The following is a 26,111-nucleotide window of genomic DNA, read 5'->3' as shown; positions in this document are numbered from 1 at the left end:
CCTGGAACGTCGGAACTGTGACCCAAGCTACGCTGGATGGAGTCAAGCAGGAGACGGAAAGATTAAACACCAACATCCTGGGTGTCAGCGAACTGAAATGGACAGGACATGGTGAATTGTTTTCTTATTTTTTTCTTACAACTATTTCTTTTATTTTTTTATTTTTTTCCACTTAACAGTATTTTTTTTCCCAATTACATGTAAAGATAGTTTTCAATGTTATTTTTGTAAGACTTTGAGTTCCAAATTTTTCTCCCTCCCTCCCTCCATTTCCTACCCCTCCCCAAGACAGCAAACGATCTGCTATAGGTCATACATGTACAATCATGTTAAACGTTAAAGAAGAATCAGAACAAAAGGGAAAAATCACAAGAAAGAAAAAGCAAAAAACAACAAAAAAGAGCAAATAGTATGTTCGATCTGTATTCAGACTCCATAGTTCTTTCTCTGGATGTGGACAGTATTTTCCACCATGAGTCTTTTAGGATTGTCTTGGGATCATTGTATTGCTGAGAGGGAATGGGTGAATTTAATTCCGGTGATTATTACATAGAGTACTGTGGGCAAGAATCTTTTAGAAGAAATGAAGAAGCCCTCATAGTCAATAAAAGAATTAGAAAAGCAGTACTGGGGTATCATCTCAAAAGTAACAGAACGATGTGTTTGAATCCAAGGCAAACACAAGGCTATGCTCTAGCCACTGGTGCCAAAGAGGCCCAAGTTGATCAATTTTATAAAGACCTATAACATCTTCCAGAAGTAAGATAAAAAAAAGATGCTTCATTCATCACAGGGAACTGGAATGCTGAAGTTGGAAATCAAAACATAAACTGCAATAACAGGCAAGTTTGGACTGGGAATACAAAATGAAATAGGGTAGAGACCAATAGAGTTTTGACAGAACAACTCACTGGTCACATCACCAGAGAGGCAAGATCAAAATCACACTGATTCTGCAGCCAAAGGCGGAGAAACTCTGTACAGTCAATAGAACACGTCCTGGAGCTGACTACGGCTCAGAGAATGAATTCAGACTTACACTGAAGAAAGCAGGGAAAACCATCAGACCACATAGGTTTGACCTAAATAACATCCCTTATGAATGTGAAGTGGAAGTGATGAATAGACATAAGAGATTTGATCTGGCAGGCTGAGCACCCGAAGAGCTATGGACAGAGGTTTGCAATACTGGACAGGGGGCAGCAACAAAGAACGTCCCGAAGAAAAAGAAGAACGATACAGCAAAACAACTGATGAGGCTTTACAGATAGCTGAGGAAAGAAGGAAAGTGAAAAGTAAAGGAAAAAAGAAAAGATACATCCAACTAATACAGAATTCCAGAGAACAGCAGGGAGAGAGAAGGTTTTCTTAAATGAGCAATGCAAAGAAATAGGAAAAAACAAACAACCGAATGGGAAAGACAAAGAGATCTCTTCAAGAAAATTAGAGATACAGGGGCAGCTGGGTGACGCAGTGGACAGAGCACTGGCCCTGAAGCCAGGAGGACCTGAGTTCAAATCCGGCCTCAGACCAAACACTTGACACTTACTAGCTGTGTGACCTTGGGCAAGTCACTTAACCCTAACTGCCTTAAAAAAAAAAAGAAGAGATATGAAGGGAATGTTTCATGCAAAAATGGGTATGATAAAAAGCAAAAACAGTAGAGACTCAACAGAAGTAGAAGATATTAAGAAGTGGAAAGAATAGACAGAAGAAACAAAAAAGATCCAACTACTGTGGTGTGGTTACCGATCTAAAGCCAAACATTGTGGGGAACAAAGCTCAGGAAGCACTGCTGACAGTAAGGCTAGTGGAGGTGATGGGATTCTAGCTAAGACGTTTAAAATCTTCAACGGTGAGGCTGTTCAAGTTCTGTACTCCACACGCCAGCAAGTCTGGGAAAACTCAACAATGGCCACTGGGCCATAAGAGATCAGTTTACCCCTCAATCCTAAGAAAGTGCAGTGCCAAGAAACGTTCAAATACCAAACAACTGCACTCCTTTCACGCACCAGCAAGGCTATGCCTAAGAGTCTGCCAGCTAAGCTTCAGCAATATAGGAACTGAGACCTACCAGAAGCAGAGGCTGATTGTCAAAGAGGCAAAGGAACTAGAAACCAAACTACCAACAGTAGCTGGATTGTGGAGAAAGAAAGGGAATTCCAGAAAAACATCTACTTCTGCTTCATTGACTGCACTAAAGCCTCTGACCCTGTGGATCACAACAAAATGTGACAAGTCTTCAAAGAGATGAGGAGCAGATCATCCTACTTGTCTCCCGAGGAACCATAATGTGGGCCAAGTAGCAATAGTCAGAAGATTGGGAAAGAGTGCAACGAGGCTCTGTGACTGTTACCTCATTTATTTAACTCATGCAGAGTACTTCATGTGAAATGTCAGGCTATATGAATCAAAAGCCGGAAGTAAGTTGTGGGGAGAAGTATCAACAATCTCATATGGAGACGATACCATTCTGACGGCAGAAAGTGAAGAGAAATTAAGAAGCCTCTTGAGGAAGGTGAGAAAGGAGAGAGTAAACGCTGGCTTGAAGCTTAACATTAAATAAAATTAAGACCACAGCAACTGGTCCCATCACTTCCTGGCAAACAGAGGGAGAAGAAATGGAAGCAGTGTCAGATTTTATATTTTTGGGATCAAATATCACTGCAGATGGCAACTCCAGCCATGAAATTAAAAGAGGCTTGCTCCTCGGAAGGAAAGATATGGCAAATCTGGACAGCATACTAAAAATACAGACATCAGCTTGCCAACAAAGGTATGTATAATCAAAGCTATGGTTTTTCTAGTAGCAATGTATGACTGAGAGAGTTAGACTACAAAGAAAGCTGAACGCCACAGAATCAATGCTTTCGAATTGTGGTGTTGGGAGACTTTTGAGAGCCCCTTGGACAGAAAGATCAAATCAGTCAATACTTAAAGAAATTAATTCACACTCTTCATTGGAAAGACAACTACTGAAGCTGAAGCGTAAACACTTGGACTCATCTGAAAAGACTTTGATACTGGGAAAGACTGAAGGCAAAAAAAGGGACAGCAGCAAAGGATGAGATGGACAGAGAGTGTCATGAAAGCAATGAACATGAGCTTGGACAGACTTCAGAAGACAGTGGAAGATAAAAAGGACCTGGAGTACTGTGTATGGTCCATGGGACCACAAAGAGTCAAGACGCAGATGAACGACTGAACAATAACAAAGATCCAAGCTATCTGGGGCGAGAACTCTCTGTTTGACAAAAACTGCTTGGGAAAACGGAAGAGTCTGGCAGAAAGCAGGCATAAATATCTCTCACACCATATACCAAGACAAGGTCAAAATGGGTATATGATTTAGACATAAAGGGTGATATCAAAAACAAATTAGGGGAGTACTGAAAAAATTACCTGTCGGATCTATATATAAGGGACAAGTCTATGACCAAACAAGACATAGAAGGATCACAGAAGTAAAATGGATAGCTTTGATTACAGAAAATTTAAAACGTAGCCAATATTAGAAGGAAAACGAGAAACTGGGGGAAATGTTTTACAGCAAGTTTCTCTGATAAGGGCCCCACTTATTAAACATATAGGAAACTGAGCCAAATTTATAAAAATATGAGCCACTTTTCAACTGAAAAATGGTCAAAGGTTATGAGCAGACAGTTTTCAGAAGAAGAAATTAAAGTTACCTTTGGTCACCTGAAAAAATGCTCTGAATCACTATTGGTCAGAGAAATGCAAATGCAAATGACTCTGAGATACCACACATATTAGACTGGCTAACATGACAGAAAAGGAAAATGACATATACTGGCAGGGATGTGTAAAAGCAGGTATATTAATGGTGAAGCTGTGAACTGGTCCAACTATTCTGGAAAACATTTGGAACTGTGCCCAAAGGGCTACAAAAATGAGAATACCCTTTGATCCAGCAATACCAGTACTAGGTCTGTATCCCAGACATCAAAGAAAAAGGAAAAGTACCTAGAGGTACAAAATATTTATAGCTGTTCTTTTTGTGGTGGTAAAGGACTGGGAATTGAGAGGATGCCCATCGACTGGGGAATGACTGAACAAGGTGTGGTATATGATTGTGATGGAATACTACTGTGCTAATAAGAAATGACAAGCAGGATGGTTTCAGAAAAACTTGGGAAGATTTATATGAACTGATGCAAAGTGAAGTGAGCAAAACCAGGAGAACACTATACACAGTAACTGAAAGTAAATGATCAACTGTAAAATACTTAGCTAATCTGACCAATATAATGATCCACAATAATTCCAAAGGACTCCTAAGGAAAAATACTATCAACTTCCAGAAGAAGAAATAATGAAGTCTGAGAACGAAATATATTTTTTTCACTCTCAAAATAAATAAATAAATAAATGATTAACCTAAATTGATTAACATTATTCTACAATTCTCCTTTGCTCTGTTTTTCCCTGATTTATATATTAAGACTATATTTGTCTCATAAAAAGAGTTTGTTAAGATGCTTTTTTGTTAAAAAAACTTTTTTTTGGTTAAAATTATTCTCAACTTTTGAAAATAATTTGTATAGTATTTCTACTCATTGTTCTTTAATCTTTGAGAGAATTCTGTGAATTCACTCAGACCAAGAGTTATATCCTTTTTTTCCTGTTTTTTTTCTCCTTTACAGCTCATTTGATTTCCTTTTCTGCAATAGGATTATTTAGGAACTCTGTTTGGTCTTGAGTTTGGGTATTTTATATTTTTGAAAACACAAGTTGTTTGGGAAAGAATTCCCTATATGATAAAAACTGCAGACAAAACTGGAAAGCAACCTAGCAGAAATCAGTCTTAGACATTTCATACCATAGTCCACAATAAATTCTAAGTGTAAAAGTTACCTTAAAGATTGTACCACAAAAAAATTAGGAGTTCCTATACTGATTTCATACTTATCCTTCCCTCCCCACCCCAAACACTCTGATCCACTAGCACTGGCCTCTTCTCCACACCCCAGGTATTTTTACTGGCTGTCCTCCATGCCTGAAACACTCTCCCTCTTCTTTTCCACTCATGGCTTTCCTGGCTTCCTTCAAGTACCTTCTTAAGGAATCTTTCCCAATTAGCGCCTCCTCTCAATTGATTATGTCCAATTTATCCTATCTACATCCTGTCTGTACACTAGTTGTACAGACTGGGAGACTAGCTGTACCCTCTAGCAGACTTTGAGATCCCTGATATGGGGTTCTCTTTTGCCTCTCATTGTATCCCTAGAACTTAATACGGTCCCTGGCACATAGTAGGTACTTAATAAATGTTTACTGAATGACTGACTGACGTTTCACAGGTTATCAGTACAAGACATGTTCTTAAATGAGGGATAAAGGCAATTACAAAAGATAAAATTGATAACTATGACTACATGAAACTGATGTTTCTACAAAAACGAAACTAATGCATCTAGGATACAAAAAGGAATGGGTTGGGGGCAGAGCCAAGATGGTGGAGTGAAGCGAGAATTTCTGCTGAACTCTCCCAACCTAACCCTCTAAACCACTCACAAAAGCACATCAAACCAAATTTTGAGGGATAACCTACAAAAAGTCACAATGAGTCATTTTTCTACTATAAGGGGAATAAACACCTGGTCAGAAAGAGATTACAGGGGACTGCTATGCTAGCATCAGGCACAGGACTGGGAACCATGGGGCAGTGCCACTGCCCATTACTGGGCACGACAGTTCCAGGACAAACAGTAGTGAGGGGTGCAGCTAAGGGGTAGCAGAGACTGAGTTTGGACCAGAGTGGAGACCAGGAAGACAGGGACCAGACCTCTCCCTAGATCATACCACTCTGGAAGCACCAAAAACCTACAGTTACCCAGATCGAGCTACAGAAGCTCAGGCTAGCCATCCCCTCCAGAGGCAAGCAGAGCCCAACTCAAAGTCCAAAGTCAAGAAACAGGCTGGAAAAATAAGCAAACAACAAAAAAAGAACCTGACCATAAAAAGTACTATGGTGATGGGGACGCTCAAGACACAAAATCAGAAGTCAATGACCTGAAAACATCTATAAGCAAAACCTCAAAGAAAAATGCTGACTGGATACAAGCCAAACAAAGATTACTCCAAGAGATAAAGACATATTTTTTAAAAAGAACAACAACAATAACAAATAGATTTTAAAAATCAAGTAAAAGCAATAAAGGAAAAATTAGGAAAAGAAATTAGAGCAATGAAGAAAATTATGGAAAGAAAATTAACAGCTTGGTAAAAGAGGCCCAGAAAATACTGAAGAAAATAATCCTTAAAAATTAGCATTGGACAAATGCCAAAAGAGGTAGAAGACCTCACTAAGGAAAATAATTCCTTAAAAATTAGAACTGGCCAAAAGGAAGCTAATGACTCAATGAGATGTCAAAAAACAATAAAAAAACAATAAAAAATACCTGTTCCCAAATGATGATGAATGTTGTGAACTGTCCCTTGTTGAATTCACATGACCACACGTAGGATGAGGACGAGCACCCTGAAGACAACTATTACTCTGGGACTCTCTGGGCACCAGGCTCGAAATGTTGGGATTTAGGAGACCACTAAAAGCTGTGCTTCCTGAGTTTTGACTCTTTGGCTCTGGGCACTGGGGATACAGACAAACCACCAAGTGCACCCCAGATAATTTGTCAGGGATGAGGGGTGCTGCATCAGTTTAAAACTTGAGAGAGTTCTTGCTCTTGGCTTCAGAAATGTAAACTGAGACTTTCTCAAAGAGACTTCTAACACAGGGTAAATGAGGGGCCCTTGCTGAGGGGACCCTAGGAAAGGTTCCAGGTCCCCCCATCCTGATCTTGGAAGAAATGGTAACTTCTCAAACACAGCAGGCTGGACCACAAGTACTGTTCCAGATAAGTATGCGATGTTTTCTTTTTTTCTTTTTCTAGGACAAGTGCACCTTAGTCTCAGAGGCAGCCCAAGGGGTTGTAAGCGTAGGGCCTAGAAGACAAGAAGCCACACACTGGAGGCCTAAGGGCACTCCCTTGTTGCAGCTTCCTGGTCACCCAAGCACAAAAGCCAGAGCATGGAGAATCAGGGGTTTCTTGTCTAGGCCTGACACACGCTTCTGATCAGGCTCACCTCAATGGCGAATGTAGAGGCCAGGAAGCTATGCCCAAATGTACCTATGCTGGGCACAGAAGATCCACAACTGCCTAATTGGGGTGCCTTACCCAGGACGAAGTTGCCTCTCCCAGTCAGATTCCCCGTGTCTCACTCTTAAATCAAAGGGACATAATGCCTAGTATCTCTATAGAGTACCTGTAGGAGGTACTAACTGGGGGTAGATGCACAGGTGCCACAGTGGTGGACAGAAACAAAAAAATCAATCAATGAGAATTATTAAGCACCTACTACACACAGTGCTAAGTACTGGGATGACGGGTACAAAGAGTGAAGGATGCCTACTCACAATGAGATTGCATTCTAGTGGGAGAAACAGGTACACACAGAAGAGTGAGTAATGTCCAATGAGACTTGAAATATAAATTGTATAGTATTTTAAAAGCTAAACAGAAGAGTTTATATTTATTCTAAAGGAGATTAATGAGAATGAGATGAATGAGATTGTCAAAAGGGATTTTATGGATCTGGTTGTTAAAGCATGGGATACCGAGGTAAAAAAAAATTGATAGTTAACCCCTACTGCCGGTTGATGCAAAAATACCAAGAAATAAAAATACAAGAAAATAAAGTAGCTATTGGTGCTGTTCCTGTCCCTGCCAAAGCCTTGTTACCTGGCCACAAATGAATACAGGCTGTGGATTGATACGGCGTGGCACAGAGATGGGGTCAAGGTCCCTAGGTGTATTTAACAATTGCATCTCTACTTGGCGACCAAAGGCCACATGCATCAATAACTATGGGATGGCTGAGACTTCAGCATTTCCTGTGGTGACTGTATACTGATCCCCAAGTCATCATTACCCTGGGAAGCTCTTAAACACAGAGGTAAGGAAATTGAAATGGGGGATACAGACATGCCACCACTCAAGGTACTTAAGCTCCCTTGACTGAGGGCTAGGGAGAGTGAGGAAATGCACTCTTAGCTCCTGTGGTGGCTTCCGCCTACAGGAATGAATTATTGGAATAGCTACCCCTAGACACCAAGGGGCCATTCTTGTGAAACGCCATATTGGGTAGCTCCACCTGGTGATGGTGGGAAGGCACAAATGGAAACCATCAGAACTGTCTGCACCAAAGGAAATAAGCAGTTTGAAGTGGTCCCATCTCCTGAGAAAGGTGACAGGAATGACTGCCTTCATTAAGAACATGGTGAAACCAACTGTTCTCCCCACAACAAATTCACCATTGAACTCTCATGAAACAGGTGGCTCTTGGCCTCTACACTAGGGACAAAGAAGTGACTCCAATCATCTCACTGATACCTGAGAGTGGTGCAGGGTGCAGAGGGCATTGTCTAGGAAGTGACATGACATCTCTGATTTTGGCCAAAGCTTTTTAAAATCAACGTCCAGCTCTAGGAACTCGTAGGCTCAGTTTGGGAAGATTTTGATTACATTTTCACACTGCTCCCTTGGAGTAAAGTCACCAGTGGAGTGGCACACGATGGCTAGGTGGGAGTATCAAATGGACGGCTGCATATTTCAACACAATGATGACACCTCTGTCACTAGAATGATCGTGACGATGTGGCCCATTCTTTAGAGCTGACAGTCCCTCCCATGTGGACACGAGAGTAGAAAATAAACACAAAGACGAGTCAGGGTCCCACAGGCTGAGCGACTCAGTGCAGGATTCTGTAGATAGGGCAGGCACCAGAGCTCTCGATCCTTAATCGGAAATGGAATGTTCAATAGCAGGCAGAGTTGGGCCTGCCAGAACTAACTCTTCACGTGAGTTGGTGGGTTTTGTGTCACCAAGAAGTGTCGACATCAGGGAGGCCATCATGATCCCTGCTGGCCAAATGGGTGCCAGCAGATACAAGCAGGAGAGGCCGGATTAACAGATGGCTCTGCTGACCCCATGGAGACACAAAACGTTACAACTGTTGCTGCCATTAAGTCCACCAGGAGCCGAGGGAAAGAGCGCTCACTGCACAAAGGGCCCGACCTCAGGCTGCACAACAGCTGAGAAAGTACTGACCTAATGCTTGACCAAATGAGTAACTACAAAAGGTGACCTTCTCTACCCGCTCATGGACAAAGACCTAGCAAGTGCAACATGGGGGTTAGGGGACAAAGCCTCACGCAATGTAACCACGCGGGTGGGTCACAGCCACCCACCACGAAGGGTCCGGCGTTGTACTGATCAAGCGCATCAGCAGACACAAGGCTCCCCAACAGGGAGGCTTGATCCCTCTGGAAGACCTTGCTCAACACTGGGCCCTCATAATGACGTGTAGCTGTGACCCACCCCCACTGCCAGGAAATGAAATAATGCACCATCAGGCTGACTAATCGGGGGGGAGAGTCATATGGTCCTAAGGGACAGGAACGGACACCTCCCATTAACACAGCTGGAGAGAAAATGAAGGACGACAGCGAGCCCTGAAAGGGTCTAGCCACAAGCGCACAAGCAGACTACACGCGGCCCTGACTGACAGCTTCTCCAAACACATGACAGCTGCAAGCATCACTTGGGCTCTTACTGGGAACATGTGGCTTCCTTTTGGAGCCCTGGGCCAGCAAATGTTATTTATTACTATTAACGGTCATTACTACTATACGTTCAATAGAGTTTGCAAAGCTCTTGTCTCAACAGCTCTATGATATGTGAGCATTATCATCCCCATTTTACAGATGAGGAAAGTGAGGCTCAGAGAAGCTAAGGGACCGAAGTACATGATCACACTGAGGCCCATTGGGACACTGTGCTAGACACTAGGAGGTACTGAAAAGTGGAAGATGACACACTACAATAAAAACTAAGACATTAGCTGAACAAGCTGTGGCACATGAATGTAATGGAATACTATGGTGCTATAAGAAACGATGAGCAGGCAGACTTCAGAAAAACCTGGAAAGACTTGTACGGACTGATGCTGAGTGAAGTGAGCAGAACCAGGAGAATGTTGTACACAGTAACAGCCACGCTGTGCCATGACTAATGTTGATAGAATTAGTTCTTCTCAGCAATGCAAGGATCTAAGAAACTCCAAAGGCCTGTGATGGAAAAAGCTAGCCATATCCAAAGAAAGAACTATAGAATTTGAATGCAGATCGAAGCACATTATTTGCTATTTTTTTTCTCTTCTGCTGAGTTTTGTTTCCTCTTTCTGGTGGTTCCTCCTATTGGAGGAACTTACTTACAAGATGACTAATGTGAAAATATGTTTAATAGGAATGCATATGTATAGCCTATATCAGAATGTATGCTGTCTTGAGGAGGGTGGTGGGGAGGAAGGGGGAGAAAAATTTTAAACTCAAAAGCACATGAAAGTGATTGCTGATAAATCAAAATAAATTAATAAAAAAAAAAGTTAAGACATTAATCACAATACCTAGAACTACAACAACCACAAAATAATCTTTTTACCTTGTTGGGAGATTTCAGAGGCGAGATGGCTATTTTGTTTGGTGTCTGGGCTGTAGAAGTGAGAGTTGACCCGATGACGCCACTTTCAGATATTGTTATGGTCTTTGGGGGAGTCCCCGGAGCAGACTGTGACAGAACTCTCCCTGCAAACGAAAGGAAGAAGTTCAGATAGTAGCGTGAACCTTCCTCAAGTGTTCTGTAGTACATCCCCAGATAGTTAGCTATGTTTGTATTACTTCATACATACTAACACGTAGAACCCAAGTGTGATCTACAGTCAAAGGGAATGAACTCCTATAGGGTATAATCAAACAAGTTAATGACTTTTATTTATAACATTTGTAACATATAACATTGAACCCCAAATCTATACAATTGTGCTAGAATTAAAAACTTGAGACAGACATGCAAGGAGAGAATTGGGGTCTGAGTTTCAGGAAGCTGCCTTATAAAACCTTCTATCCCTGAACTCTGACACCATGTGCTATATGAACATACTTGTAGACACACTGAGAACCTCATCTGATGAATTCTTATTGTGGCCACTGAAAACAAGTTCCCATTCCATTTTTGTCCTTTGTAAGGCTTGAGGTCAGTTTTGGATTAACACTTTCAAATATTCCTTTCTTCAATAATATTCAAGTTTCCCAGCATGTGGGACTGGCCCAATGTTTACTTTTTAAATGCACAGTATGCCAATCTAACTGTGCGGCTCTTTTCTGCACTAACACAACCATCTTTTCCAACTTTAAATCTATGATGCCATAATCTGGTGGGTTAGTTGCTTTTAAAAAAGTTTCATTTTGTTTAATTCACAGACACAGAACTAAAGGGAAGGAGGAGAGTAAGAAGGAGAAAATGGCACTTGGCAACGTTTTTAGTTTTCTTTCCCTGCGGGATTACAAAGCCAAAGTACACAGTCATTCCAAAAGCCATCTTCCTCTCCATCTTTTTGTACGACCCATGAACTGAAAAATAAAAGCAGCATTGTTTTTTTCACATTTTGACTCTAACATTTGAGTCGGGTTGTCAAAAGTTTAAGGACAAGAAGGTGGTGTGTCTATTGGAAGAGCCCCCCTACTCCCAAATAGCAAAGGGCCTCAGGTCTGTGTCGTACAAAGAGCAGTTGAAGGAATGACACATTTTTAGCCTGAAGAAGAGAAGATTCGGGAAGGACATGGCTGTCTTCAAGTACTCCAAGAGCTGACATGTGAAGGAGGGATGAAACGTGTTTTATCGGGCCTCAGAAGGCAGAACAGGGATGGGGTGGAAGGAAGCTGTAAAGAGAACAATTTCAGACTGACGTCAGGAAGTTAGCCCAAAATAGAATGGGCTCCCTCGACAGAGAGCAGATTTTCCCTCATGATTACTACTAATAACAACAATGATATCAATAGTGATGACACATGATAGTAATGATGATAACAATGTCAATGAAGAGGTTGACAAAGACCACCTTGTGAAGGAGGTGTTCTCATGATCCTTGTCTGACAGATGGGATCTCTAAGCCTGAGAGAGGATCTGTGACTCCATGGCTAGGAAGGGTCTAGGGCAGGATTTGAACTCGGGTTTTCCTCCCCTCAGCATTCTACCCACTGGGCCACCCAGCTGCCTCTTGGGGAATCTTCAAGCAAAGACTAGACAACAATTTGTCGGGCATGTTGTGTACGGGCTAGGCCAGAAGGCTAAGGAGATCCCTTCCACCTCTCCAATTCAATGATTCTTTTCATTTTTATTCAACAGGGTAATTCACACAGCAGGTTAATATGTTCCTGACATCTTTTGTATGGTTTTTTAAAGGTACATAATAAGCTACATCTACTGGTATTATTAGTTTAGCACCGAAATTAAATCATGCATTGACATCTTGTCAATTACAAACTCCAGTATGACCTAGTACTCTAACAACCAAAACAGGGACAAGGCTAACGGGAAGTCAGAACTTCTGATGATTTTCAAGAGTAGTTTGTTTCATTGCCGAATACAAATGTAACAGCTGCACAGCTAAAACTAATCCTGTTACCAAAAGGAAAAAAAAACACCACCTCTTTACATCATTATTTACGATGAAGAGATTCTCAAGCTGATGGCACTTTACTGTTGAGCAACATGCAAAATGAACAATTTATAGCCCAAAAAAACACAGGCACTTCAGTGGAACACAATTTGAAATGTACGAAAATAAAACATCCTTCCAAAAACAGCAAACCTTTCCTACGCTTGCTACGTGACAAGCCAACCAGAGAGTCTGTCTGCAGTTTTTAGAGATATAAACTCTAAAGAAGGTGCCAATAAGATTAAGGGGAAAAAAATGAAACAAGTCCCTTAACTTTTCATTGAAATACTGTGCTCCAAAGTCCAAACGCATAGCACTTTGTATGTTATTACATAAGTATTAAGTTATTACGTAAGCATGATGGTCCCACACCTCCAAGTGTAGGTCCGTGATTTTTTTCTTTTTAAATGCATCTGAACTCCTGAGGTGGTTATTTGTAATGTTTCATCTGTTTTCATTTGAGGAATCAAATTCTGCTTCAGAAGAGAAGGTAACGAGCTGGTTTTTCACAGCTGAGCTACACTGTTCTGTGATTTACATACACTGAACAATTATGACTCCTCAAGAGCTAACTGAAGCTTATGTCAGCTGCCTTTCCCTTCCCCACTGAAAATGCACACAGAAAGATGCTAAGGAACACAGCTCAGAGTCCTGTAAATCTATATAAGGTGAAGGTAAAAATGTAGCTTAGGAAGCAATAAATAAATACAACCTGCGATGACTGGGGATACTTGAGTTGTCTGTCCCGTAACTGCTTTACTATTAATTGGTTTTGCGAAGATTAACTTGGTGATCACTGGACCCGAAGTTGGTGTTCTCGTCTTCTTAGCAATCTGAAAGGTATAAATAATTGGGTCAATTGCTATGAAGTACTCATTTACTTAGAATTAAGACACAGCTATCAAACAAAAACCACCATTTACTTAGCAAAAAATAAGAATTTAATTTAATTTCAGTTGCTAAAATATTCACACCCTTAAAAATTCCACAACTAAAAAAAAAAATTCAAATTCCACAACTGAAAAAATTGCATAGCTCTTTGCACTGCACATTATATACTATTTGTAATAACGGCATTTAAAATTTCTGGAATATAAATTTATGATCAATCACAAGCAAAACAACAACGTATTTAATAAAAAGCAAAACACCATTTGGCTTTCTTTTCCCCAAAATGAAGTGGAATGCTAAAAGGAAAAAGTGAAACAGAACCAGGAGCCACTTTAGAGAAATAATCTAGTGCTATTTACTCCCTGAAAATACTATTTTCAGTCAATAATGAGGTCACTTTTAAATACTACTCAGGCCTCCAGAAGTAGAATACAAATATATATCAAGGAATTATTTTAATTAAAAAACTCTCTTCCTGTAGTAGATAAGGATAGCTAACCGAAAAAGAGAAATTTGTATAAACAGCAACTCCTAAGAGCCCATTGTAAAGGGAATGATCAGGTAGTAAAGACTGCCTGTTTCAAATTCACATGCAGCTCCCTAACAACTTCTAGGCGTAAAATATTTTCAAGCTGCACAAATACTTTATTAAAATCAAGAACCAAGACTTTGTAATGATGATTGGTGTTCTATACACACACACACACACACACACACACACACACACACACACAACTACATGGTTAAATAATACTTTAGATACATCACCTCATTCATCTTCCCAATAATCCTACTATAGCTCCACTTTTATGGATGAGGAAACAAAGTTAAAGAAGTTAAGTGACTTGGCCAAGGTCACACAGCTAGTTGATAATGGAGGTAAGGTACAGACCTATCTTCTGCCTCCAAGTCCAGTAGTCTCTGCTTGGCACCGTACTGCCTCGAAGTATATTATAAAATATTGCCAACATGAATGAGCAATATACTGGACACAACATAGAGTAATGTATTCCCTGCTTTGGGGGCTCAAATTCCAAACTGAACTATTTCAATGAAACACAATCACTTTGCATTATGAATGCAAAATCCTATGGGTGGGGGGGAATCACAGAAAATAGGAAATGTAGCATAAAGTCTAACAATGGGATCTATAATTGGATTTAAACAAAGCAGCACATCCCCAAGTGAATGAGGATTCATTCCCATAGTGAAAAGTGAAAAATAGCCCTCATTTCCTACTAAATGTGTAAAATTTCAAAATTAGTAAGAATTTTAGTGGCCTGCTGAATATTAATGAATTTCAGGGATGAAAAAGGTGAAAAAGGCATCAAATACTTAAGTTCTTAAAAAGTTAATGATAATTTGTCTTTTTTGATATAAAGAATACTTAGTTCTTCATTATACTTTCTATAATTCTAATCTACTTACAGTGTTTGCTAACACAAATACTTTCAAATCAGGAAATTTTTTTTCCATTAAGCTGTTATACCTCCTTCCTCTCATCAGAGAGGTGCAATAGCTACTAGGGCAGACTGCTGAATACACTGTCACACAGGGCCACTGTATTGGGTGTTTCTGGTTTTGTTTTGGGTTTTTTTTGATAACAAGGGAGTGTTCAAGGGGAAGAGTAAGGTATTTCCAAAAATTACTATGACGTTAAAAAAAAAGCATCAATAAAACTTAGTTTAAACAAATAAGATGCTCCCAAATTTAAAAAGTTCATGAACAAATGTAAAGTCTTATCCTTCCCTATGTTTAAGGCTGCTAAGCCAAAGATCTCCAGTTTTATAACGGAACTCAAGGGCTCTCATATAAAAGGGGGGTAAAAGGTCCCTCTATTAGGAACATAATTACATTTGGAATTGAGCACTACCAAAGTACAAAGGATAATTTTAAATAACCTTATTTAATTAGAAAAATATAATAAAAGAAACACCAACTAGGAAGCCTGGGGAACAGGCAGCCAAATCTGAGATTCTGAGTCTTCCCAGCTCCGGGTCCAACAGAGCTCATAAAACTAACCTTCAAGCTGGAAAAGAGGCACTTACAAGAAAGAAAAGGGTGGGAAAGAAATCATGAGAGGTTCACGTGAGATCGTGAAAACCACAAAGTGCTACAGAAACATCGATTATTATTAATAATAAATAAAAGAGCATTTAATGTGCTCTTGCACCTTGAAAAGAGATGCCTTATTGACCTGATACCTTCAGTAGACATGATATTCTGGATAAATAAAATGTGACAGGTAACTGAAGAAAACCCCCTAAATTACCAAAATACTTCAATAATTTTTTTAGTTGCTCAAATATTTGTTGAACGGTTAAAAAAAAAAGTCTACTACAAATTTCTCTATTTCATAAATAATTTTTAAAATCTGGTCTAGACCAATGGCTTCATTACTGTAAGTAGCTCCAAATGAGTGAATTCCCTTTGCCACTGCAGCATCTGGGCTGCTAACCACTGAGCAACTTGCCCAAGATTGTATCATCAATCTGTGTCAGAGGAAGAACTTGGAACTCAGGTCTCCTTGGGCTTCAGGAGGTTTGGAAGGGAGGAGATCAAGGGCACAAAGAGTGAGGGTCTGCTCTTACTGAGAGAGCAGACTTTCTCCTCAGAGACTGGAACAAAGGGGGCGATAGAGGACAATGGTTTCCTCATCCACAAAACACAATAATGCCTGTGGCAGCTACAACTTGGGGTTTTGGTAAAAACCAAATGGGCTAAGTTCACATAAAGCACTGTGTCAACTTTATGGTGCTCTACAGACGTACAGGCTGCTCCCACCCGCTGGCCCACCCTGCCAGAGTTGCTGTCCATATTTCATTTTTTTAAAAGATAATCACAGTGATTCTTCTGCCACAATTATCGCACAGGTCCCGCGGTATTCCCTGCAGGACAGCTGACCTAAGTTGCTCCGGACAGCTCTGGTCAGTCTACATATTCTGCCCTGAGCAGCACAGGGCCTGCAGCTGAGTCTCGGTGTGACCATACCCCTCGAAGGTCACACTGCATGATCAATTGTTCCTGAGACTTTGATTATACCTTCCCTTCTCCCTAGCCCACTAACCAAAAGCTATTGACCTTCTGCTCCTTCTGTCCTAGAAAACAGCTTTAGGTTGCTAGGGGAAACCAGATAACCAAGAATTGTATGAAATGGGAAATATTCTGTGTACCTGAAAAAGAAAAGGGACAAAATAAAATGTATGAGCTTTGTGATATGTAGGGGAACGAAATGATACAGGGTCACAAAGACCCGAGTTCAAATCTTGCCTCAGACACTTACTAGCTGTGAAGTCACTGAACCTGTCTCAGCCTCAGTTTCCTCATCTGTAAAATGGGAATAAACTATTATTATAGTTGGTACTAACCAACCTCACAAGGTTTCTGTGAAGATCAAATGAGCTGATTTAAGTAAAACACTGTGTAAATCTTAATGATGTAAATAGGAGCTCTGATCGCTACTGCTGTGATTGGTATTTTCCATAGACCTAAATGTTTTGGCTTACCTCCAGGTTTGGAAGTTTTCTTATAGATGCTATCAGATGTAAAGTAAATGGGGACATTTCACAGTAGTGTTTTTTATGAAAAAAGACAAGACCATCTAGAGAACAAGCTTCTAGTTACAAAATACGACCCAAAAGAACCCCTATTGTCTATCAACTCAGCCATGCAACCTTTCTAAGCCTCCTCTTTGCCTCACATCCAGCTTCTATTTCCTGTCCCCACTTGGAAGACTGAGTCCTAGAAGGCCATTAGTGGTCATGGCTTTGGGGATCACAGAGGAAAGCCAAGCGTGAATGGGGAATAAACAAAAGTAGGACCCCAAAGCAACAGTAAGAGGGATTCTCCAAAGAGAAAGTGGATAAGGAAGGTCTTTACTGAGAAAAAGAAGTCTTAATTGTTAAATAAGTAACCTTACATAGGTTACCTTCCACCTCAGTGTCCCATCGGTGACATAGGAAAAAAGGTGCAGTGACAGTAGATCTCCAAAGCTAAGGTTCACGGTAATTCACGGTCAAAGGATAAAGATCTGCTGATCTCTAGTACTGAAGGCTATTTGTTTGAATACAAAACCTTGTTCCATTCCTGCAAAGCTATCTTTGGTAACTGGTTAATGTTTCTTCTCATGCATAAAAAACTTTCACTAACAACACATACATACAAAATACATATTTATGTGTTCAAAATTAAATTCAACCAAAACAGCTCTTTGGCTAGCTAATTTATATGCTGAAAATCTTCCTATACAATAGGTATCATTATTTTCACGTATACACTAAAAGCAACATTCAAAAGTTATTCTTTTATATTATATTATTATATGTAATAAAATATTATGTTAAGAATCTGGATATAAATGACCCTGATACATACCTACAACTGATCGAAGTTTCACATACATGCATTTTTAAAAGACAACCCTTTTTTTTTTACCTGCACTGTTTTTAATTGTTGCGTCTGTAACACAGAAGGCTGAGCTGCAGTATTAATCAGCTGACTTCCTGGTGTCAGTGCTGACACACCAATGACAGGCTTCATCTCTGGCCTTCCTCCAATAGTAACTACTTTGATTTGCTGAGATTGCACTTTAGAGTCTCCTGACTGTGTCTGAGATGCGGCTTTCTGAGTCTGGGGCAGCTGGTTATTGGGTAGGGCTAAAACAATTGGTGGGCCAGACTTGCCCAAAGTTGTGACAATTAACTTCTGTCCATCTGGTTTAATTGTTTGACTGCCAAGTTTAAGATCAGATGTCTGAGATCCTCTGTTTAAAATAATCTGATTGGCTGATATAGTCACAGGTGTCTGGGCACCAAGCTTTTGAAGGCCACTTGGAAAGGCTGTTTTTACAGTATTCAAATCTGTTTTTGTAACTACGGTATTCCCAACAACTTTGTTAGTGTGGTTACTAGACACTGTGACTGCTTCTGTGGTAATAGACATGGCTGTGGTTGCAGATTCACTGGATGAATTTATGTTGACAATTTCTTGCAGATCCGTTTCCATGGGAATTGAATCTCCCATTGGGGATGAAACAATAACAGCCTCGATACTATCATCTTCCACTAAAGTTATACCAGTGTCCATGATCTCCTCTGGAAGTAAGCTGTTCACCTCAGCTGACACCACCTCCATGACAGTTCTTCCACTTGGAAGCTGACAATCAGGTACTACAATGAAAATGGGAGAAAAAAAATCAGCTAAAAGAAGCAACTGAGCTCCAGTAAAGAAACTGTTATTTCCAAAAAGACAAAACTGTCATTCCAAGAAAACTCTATACCAAAGAGAAAGGGAGGTTTTTTTTTGGTCAATGTAACTGGGTATTCAAGAGCAACTTTCCCTCCATGAAGGAAAAGTTCTGGCAGCGCAGGCTGCTGGGAATCGTAGTTCCTAGCCAGAATGAGTCCCCTCCCTTCCTTCCCTGTGGAGGCAGCACAAGACACGAGTTTGAGATTCAAGGTGGACTTGGCAAGGAAGCAGCACAATGGCACTGGAGAAAGTGAAGTCCGTGACTGTGTGAAGTGAAAGAGTTCAGAATCAGGCCCGAAAATGGAGGCTTGGATCCAATAGTTATAGCCTCTACTTGACGGCAAAAACTATGATGAGTACGGCTGGAACCTACTATCGTCAATTCACGAAGTCAAGGATGGTGAAGTTTTAGTCCTCCTCCCCTTGCCCCTACTGCCTTCAGTTGGCACAGATTTCCTGTATGATTTGTCTGTTTCTTAAACTACTCTTAAATCTTGATTTCATGTAACGGAAAAAAGATACAAAGAAAAGAATCATGATCAGTCTTTAACTGCTAGGTTATTCATGTCTAAAATAGCCAGGGTTGTATCCTGGGAACACTGAATTGAGCTGGGAGAGAAACTTATGGTTTTGATTTTATTAAAAACTTTCATGAACACCTAGGTAGCAGAAGGTTAACCATATGACTTAGGTCCATTTGCCCCAGGCTTCTGAGTCATAAATGCAGATTCAGGTGACACAGCAGTCTTAGCAAAAGGCAGGACTCTTTTCTCAGAACTCTGTAGGCACAGCTGTTGGGTTTGTTTGTTTTAAATCAATTTTATTTTTTTGTTATTCTGAACTTAACAAACGCCGAATAAAATGTGCATTTCTATATGCAAAGTAGAACAGAAAAAAGGGACTGTGCATGACACCATGAATTTATCTTAAGCAACAGCTTGCTTTTAAATTGTGTTGCTTGTCTGCATTTCCTTCTGTCCTCTTCTCTGAAGTTCTGTAAATGCCTCAATGACTCTTTTTTCTTTCTTTAAGAAAACCCTATTGCTAGTCACCTTCTTCCCCTCCCAAACTGAAAATAGAAAAACAAAATCCTTGTAACAAATAACTACAGTTGAGCAAAAGAAATGTCCATGTTAGCTACGTACGAAAACGTATGTTTCATTGTAAACCCCCAGAGGTTTAGCACCTCTGGAATCAGGGCTGGTCATCACTTTGATCAGAGTTCTTAAGTCTTTCAGAGATGTTTTTCTTTACAATGTTGTTAAATAAAACATTTTCCTGGTTCTGCTCACTTCACTCTACATTAACCCACACAACTCTTCTGGTTTCTTTGAAACCAGTTCATTCATCATTTCTTACAATGTAATAAATATTCTATTACACCCATATAGTAGAATTTATTCAACTATTCCCCAAATGATGGACACCTTCTTTGTTTCCAGTTCTTTGCTACGACAAAAAGCACTGCTATAAATGTTTCTGTACATAGTCTTTTTCCTCTTTCTTTGGATTTTTACGGACTTAAGCAAAGATTACGTACAGTTTAGTGACTTTAGGGGCATAATTCCAAACTCCTTTCCAAAGTAGCTGGACCAATTCAGATATTCACCAACAGTGCATCAGTGTGCCCTGTGGGCAAAATCCACTCCTTTGATTGTTCTTTACTTTTGAAATTGGTCTTTTCCTTGGACCAGGTGAGGTTAACAGCATTTTTATCTTCTTGTACCTGTCTTACTATTTCTTGGTGTGCACATACCCAGGACATGATAAGTCATCTCACTTATCTCCTCCCAGTAACATTTCATGTTTTTCACAGACGCTGATGAGGCATTAAATAAACACAAGAATTTAAGTGATTTAAGAATAAAGGAGGGGCAGCTAGGTGGCGCAGTGGATAGAGCACCGGCCCTGAAGTCAGGAGGACCTGAGTTCAAATCTAGCCTCAGACCAAACACTAGATACTTAACTAGCTGTGTGACCCTGGGCAAGTCACTTAACCCCAAGTGCCCCCCCCAAAAAAAAAGAATAAAGGAGTTATCTACTCAATGGAACTGAAAAATATCCTCCCATATGACCACATAGATAACATGCCCACCTCCATATGGACACTAAAGAAGTTAACAGAGTAATCATAACACTAATCTATGCTGTCAGCTGCTGCTATGCTGCATCTCCACACTTCGCTGGCCCAGTCCATCCGCTCACCTGCCCGAGGACCGTGCCTACTTCATAGGAGTTCACCATATCTAGCTGGCTACAAACCACCTCCTTTCCACCTTTTGTTCTGGGCGAAGAAATCAGATTAACACAACCATTCTTGAAAAGAAATAGTCAGCATTCACCCTACCTACCAGAGATGTGGATCAAGCTAAAACACCTCTCCCTAGCTGCCACTACCGCGTGTGTGTGTGTGTGTTGTGTGTGTGTGTGTGTGTGTGTGCGCTCTTTAAGGATGGTCTATGAGTTTTTGTGTCAGTGTCTCCAGTACAATTCCCTGGTACACAGTATGTGTTTAATAAATGATTTTTTATTCACTCATTCGAGCCAACTAAACTGGGCTGAAGTCCCATTTTGATAACAGCTCCACATCCAGGAAATCTTTGTCTTATGGTCACATTTCATCTATAAGTCCAGTAAGCCATCTCAGACACCCAGGATGAGAACCCTCCAAAGTTCAGGGTAAACCAAGTACACAGGCCTACACAGTTCTTGCTGGTCTGGGCCTACCTGCTTTGGCCAAAGGCCACTGGAAAACCTCCAGAGAGGAAAGAGTAACATCACCTTAAAAGTCTAAAGATAAGCATTATTGGCCATGACATACTTCCAACAAACCACACATCCTGCTTTTCAGTAAAAGCTAGAACTGATGAGGACGACTTCTGGTTCCCTCCAATCGCTGGTGCCCACTCAGTCACTTGAGAGAGTCTGTCTGTGTGTTGTTAGCCTGGAAGTTCTTTGGGGAGTAGAGAACATTTCAATTTTGTCCTGGTGGACTCCACTCTTAACACAAGGCCTCATGCAAGATGGGAGCTTTGACAAAGGTTTGTCGATTGGCTAGCTTACTTCCATGGATATGGATTGTTTCCCCTGGCAAGACAACCAAGAGGGACCGTTTGATTTTTGTCCTTGCAACGTCAGGGGCCTGGTGCCTAATAAATGCTTTCTGATTAAGGGAAACAACACGACATCGTTATTCAGAAAGAACTACAACTGTTATTGCTAACGAAGTCTCATTAACAAAGACAAACGTTGGGAAAACATGGCTTTGCCACAGTAGAATGCCTGAAACAAAGCTGAAAGAAGATGGAGATTAAAAAGATTTAGTTTAGAAATGTTAGAAAAGCAAAATGCTATCCCATCTCTGTGGTTTTTCTTGGGTTAAATTTTCTTAAGACTAAGCAATCAAGGAGCACAGCAGTACGCTGGGAGAAAATGCACTCAAAGGCACCGTGATTTGGTTAGCACAGGTAACTCCTGGCATGAGAATTCCTTCCATCAACAGAGACCACTACAGAAGACCCAGGGAGTCGCCTGTAGCACATAAAGGTTAAGAGATCTGCCCAGAGTCACAGAGCTAGTGTCAGAGACAGAATTTTAATTCAGATCATTGACTTGAAGCCACCCAGTCCAATAAGCCCAGCACTCTACTACACTGTCTACACAAAACTGTAAATTGTTGAAGAAATCTGACCTTATGTAAATTAAAAATAGTAATTTCAAGAACTGTATCTAATGTCCCAGATACGCAGGGGGAAAAACAGGCAGCCTCTTCCATAACTCAGAGGCCTTCTCATCCTGGAACTTCCCTTAGCACCTGGAGTCTTCCTACACTGACCCAGTCCTCCACCATACTGGTCCCCTTTGATAATCGAGGCCCAGGCCAACCGAGTTTCCTTGCCCTCCTGGCTGTGCTTTTGACTCAAGATTTTACCGCCATGTTCCAGCACAGGTACCTTCTCCCTCCTCCACTACCCTCCTTTGCAGACCCTTTAGAGTCTTCCACCATTAAAATCTAAGATCCTCGAGGGCAAGGCTTACCTTTCTGTTTTACTGGTATCCACAGAACTTAGCACAGGGCCTGGCACACAGTGAGTACTTAATGAATGTTTGTTGTCTACCTATCATAAAGAATTAACAAAGAATTATAAACAAAGTTACTCATCAATCAGGCCAGCCACTGTGCTTCGTTCTTGGGATATAAAAACAAAACCAAGACCATATCAAGCCTCAAAGGACTAATATTCTAATGGAATGTACATACAGACACATAAAAATCAGATACAAGGTAATGGGGAAGGGCACAAGGGGTGGGGTTGGTGGGAAAATAGGCCTGGAAAGGCCTCATGGAGAAGCTGGTGCCCAAGACCCAGGGGGCCTAACCCCAAGAAGAGGTGGAGATTATCACACACGCCCAAAGGCTGGCAGTGGGGGAAGCCTGGCTCTGAATGAAAGCTGAAGAAATGAGTAAAGCACTGACCAGTGTGAAAAACCACCGTAGCCCTAGATATCCCCAGAAGTTCAGCCTCAAAGGAAAGAGTAATTGCATAACAACTGCAGAGACTCAAAGGAAAAAAAAATTACTTTCCATGAGGATTCATGAATACCTACATGAAATGAAGAAATGAAAAATATGAAATAAAGGCTCTAGAGGAAATAAATTAAAGATAAGAAGCTCATAAGGGAGAGTAGTAAACCTTACCCCCAAAATGGACTTCCTGTAAATTAGAAGAGACCAAATAGAAATAACGATTCCATTAGACAAGAAATATTATAGCAAAAGCCTGGAAAAACCCCCCACAAAATGTAAGCTATCACATATCAAAAACAACCGATCTGAAAAACAGGTCAAGGAAAGGTGATTTAAGAATCACTGGACTCCCAAAAAACCATGATTCCCCCCAAAAGCAGAAAAACTCTATTTCAAGAAATCATAAATCAAAGTTACCCAGATCTCTTAGAACCAGAAGGCAACATAAAGATACAAAGAATTCATCCGTCACCTCCTGAAAGGAGCCCCAAGAGACAAAGTCCCAGCAACGTCACAGCCAACAAAATCCAGAGCTTCCACCTCAAAGGAAAAATACTATGAGTAGGCAGGAGGAAGCAATCCAAGTACCAAGAAACTACAGGCTCCTTCTCAGAATAATTTTTTAAATACCTAACACAAAATACACAGGATTATAAAGTAAACCAATTATACTGAAATGCAATGATCAAAGTACTTTAAAAACCAAGTTCCCAGCCTCCAGGTTAACACCTCCTGCTTAGCCTACCTCTCCACACTTCTCTATTTCTACTGAGGGCACCAGCATCCTCTCAGTTATTCTCAAACTGAGTCATCCTTATTCTTCACTTCCCCTCACTCCTCATATGAATGAATAAAAAAGCCTTTATTACACACTTAAACTGTGCCAAGAATTGTGCTAAACGCTGGGGACACATACAAAAGCAGAGACAGTACCCACCCTCAAACGGCTCCCATTCTAACAGGGGAGACAAGAAAAGTTGAGTGGACCCCTTGGGGGATAAACTGACTCACCCTTTCCTGTAGTAGGAGCAAGGGCAGTATTAATTAGATTATGGTTTCAGAATATGGGGTGTGGGTAGGGCCCAGCAAGTGTGGCTAGCAAGCAGACGAGCAGAGCAGGGGAGAAAGTGAAGCAAGCTTGGGGCTGCCCAGATACGATGGGCCAAGTAAGGCCCTTCCCTACCAGGAACTGTGGAGGGGGCATTGAGGGCGGGGGAAGAGGGTTCTGGTCATGACAGAGTTAAGCAGTTGTCAATTTGATCCATTTTACTTCTCTATTATCTCTAGAATCATCCTCTTTCCTCTTCCTGAGGAAGTTCATCCTAGTTCAGCCCTCCATATCTCCTCTATCTAACTACAACAATGCCTCCTAAATAATTTCCGGGCTGAGGAGTCTCTCCCTCTCACAATCTATTTGCCAAAAAAACAAAACAAAAAAACCCAAAACCTCCCAAACCCTCTTGCTAAAAGAATCTTCAGTGGCTCCCTATCACCTCTAGGATACAATGCAGGCTGACTTCACATCACCCCTCTTCATTCACTCTCCATTCCAGCCAAGCTGATCCTCTGCTGTTCTCCCCAAATGCCACACTCCAGCCCCTTGTCTGTCTCCCATGCCAGGATACACTTTCCTTGGCGCTCTCTCTTAGAAAACCTAGTTTCCTTCAAGACTTCCTTCATGGGCCATGGGGGGGGGGGCAGGACTGAATCCCCTGGTGGTTAGCATCCTCACTCTCCTCAAATTAACTTGGACTTACTTTTTCTACGTATAAAAATGTTCGCTCCTGGAGAGTAGGAATTGTTTTTCCCTCTGTCTCCTAAGAGCCTAGCCCAGTGCCTACGACATACAATAAAGCTCAATAAGTATTCATTTAATGAATAAATGAGATATCTTTTAACCTGCATAAATTGATGACAAATTGAAAAGGTTTGAGAACAATTTTTCAAAAGTGAAATATTAGGAGCTAGTTGCAAGAAAAATAACCTTTTATATAGAAAAAGTTAGATATCAGAAAAAAGTTACTCTGAAATCTAGAATCCTTAAAATACAGGATCAGATCCAATTCCAGTAGGGTAAGATGCTAGGCTCTTCTCCTTGGACCCTGTTATCCAATGATACATCTAGCAACAAAATTAACTTTAACAGAGACTGTCTGGGCACTATCATCTGGGGGAAACTGTGTTCCCTCCAATTCTAGGTGACAATGATTACAGCAACAGGGCAAAGGCCAAGAGGTATCAGTGCTCTCAGATCCACATCTCAGGTACAGATGCTGCTGAGTGGAAAACTGAACTTCCTAGGTCTGCATGGGCTGGCCTGGGAGCTGGACAGCGCCAATCGGACTGAAGACCTGGCAGCCTTCACGTCACTAGGCAGGGAGTCAGCCCAAGAGAAAGTAGGACTTTTCTTCCTGTTCCCCTCTCCTCTGGGCAGCCTTGCCTGAAGGGAAGGAAAGACAGACCATCCCACAAATGAAAGGTAGAATTAGAAAGCTGTCCTTAAATACATGGTTATGCCTACCATGTTATTTCCCAGCTTAGGAAAATGGGATTTCTGAGAATGTGGAGTTAGAATGCTTTGTTAATGGAGCATTATTCTGTTACTAAATATCAGCGTCCAATCTGCTTAAGTGCCCTTCTTGTTTTCTGTTACAGGCTAGACACAAGCTGGTTCTGGTTATCACAGATTTAGGCCATTCTGTTCAATCCCATCATTTGACAGAGGAGAAACTGAGGCCTTGGAAAGTTAAGTACCCTAAGTCATAAAGATATTAAATAGAGATATTAGCAGATCCAGAATTTGAACCCAAATCTGAGGATTTCCTCTGCCTCCAAATCTGGTGCTCTTTCTACTTGACTATGCTG

General features: G+C 40.9%; 1 protein-coding gene across 3 annotated transcripts in view; it reads right to left on the bottom strand.

Annotated features, from left to right (window-relative positions):
• LIN54 (lin-54 DREAM MuvB core complex component) overlaps window positions 1-26,111 on the bottom strand; it is an 85,549-nt gene that overhangs the window by 44,680 nt on the left and 14,758 nt on the right. For all 3 annotated transcript variants that reach the window (XM_020988422.2, XM_020988423.2, XM_020988424.2), the window contains exons 2-4: window positions 17,906-18,639; window positions 13,293-13,413; window positions 10,525-10,667 (exon numbers count right to left, since the gene is read on the bottom strand). In XM_020988422.2, the coding sequence (XP_020844081.1) occupies window positions 10,525-10,667; window positions 13,293-13,413; window positions 17,906-18,639 (998 nt within the window). The remainder of the gene's footprint in view (window positions 1-10,524; window positions 10,668-13,292; window positions 13,414-17,905; window positions 18,640-26,111) is intronic.

The sequence above is a fragment of the Phascolarctos cinereus genome, unplaced genomic scaffold (assembly GCF_003287225.1).
Source record: "Phascolarctos cinereus isolate Bilbo 61053 unplaced genomic scaffold, phaCin_HiC Scaffold_9;HRSCAF=440, whole genome shotgun sequence".
Lineage (NCBI taxonomy): Eukaryota > Metazoa > Chordata > Mammalia > Diprotodontia > Phascolarctidae > Phascolarctos > Phascolarctos cinereus.
The sequence above is the reverse complement of the archived record's forward strand: the minus strand, read 5'-3'. Positions and strand labels throughout refer to the sequence as shown.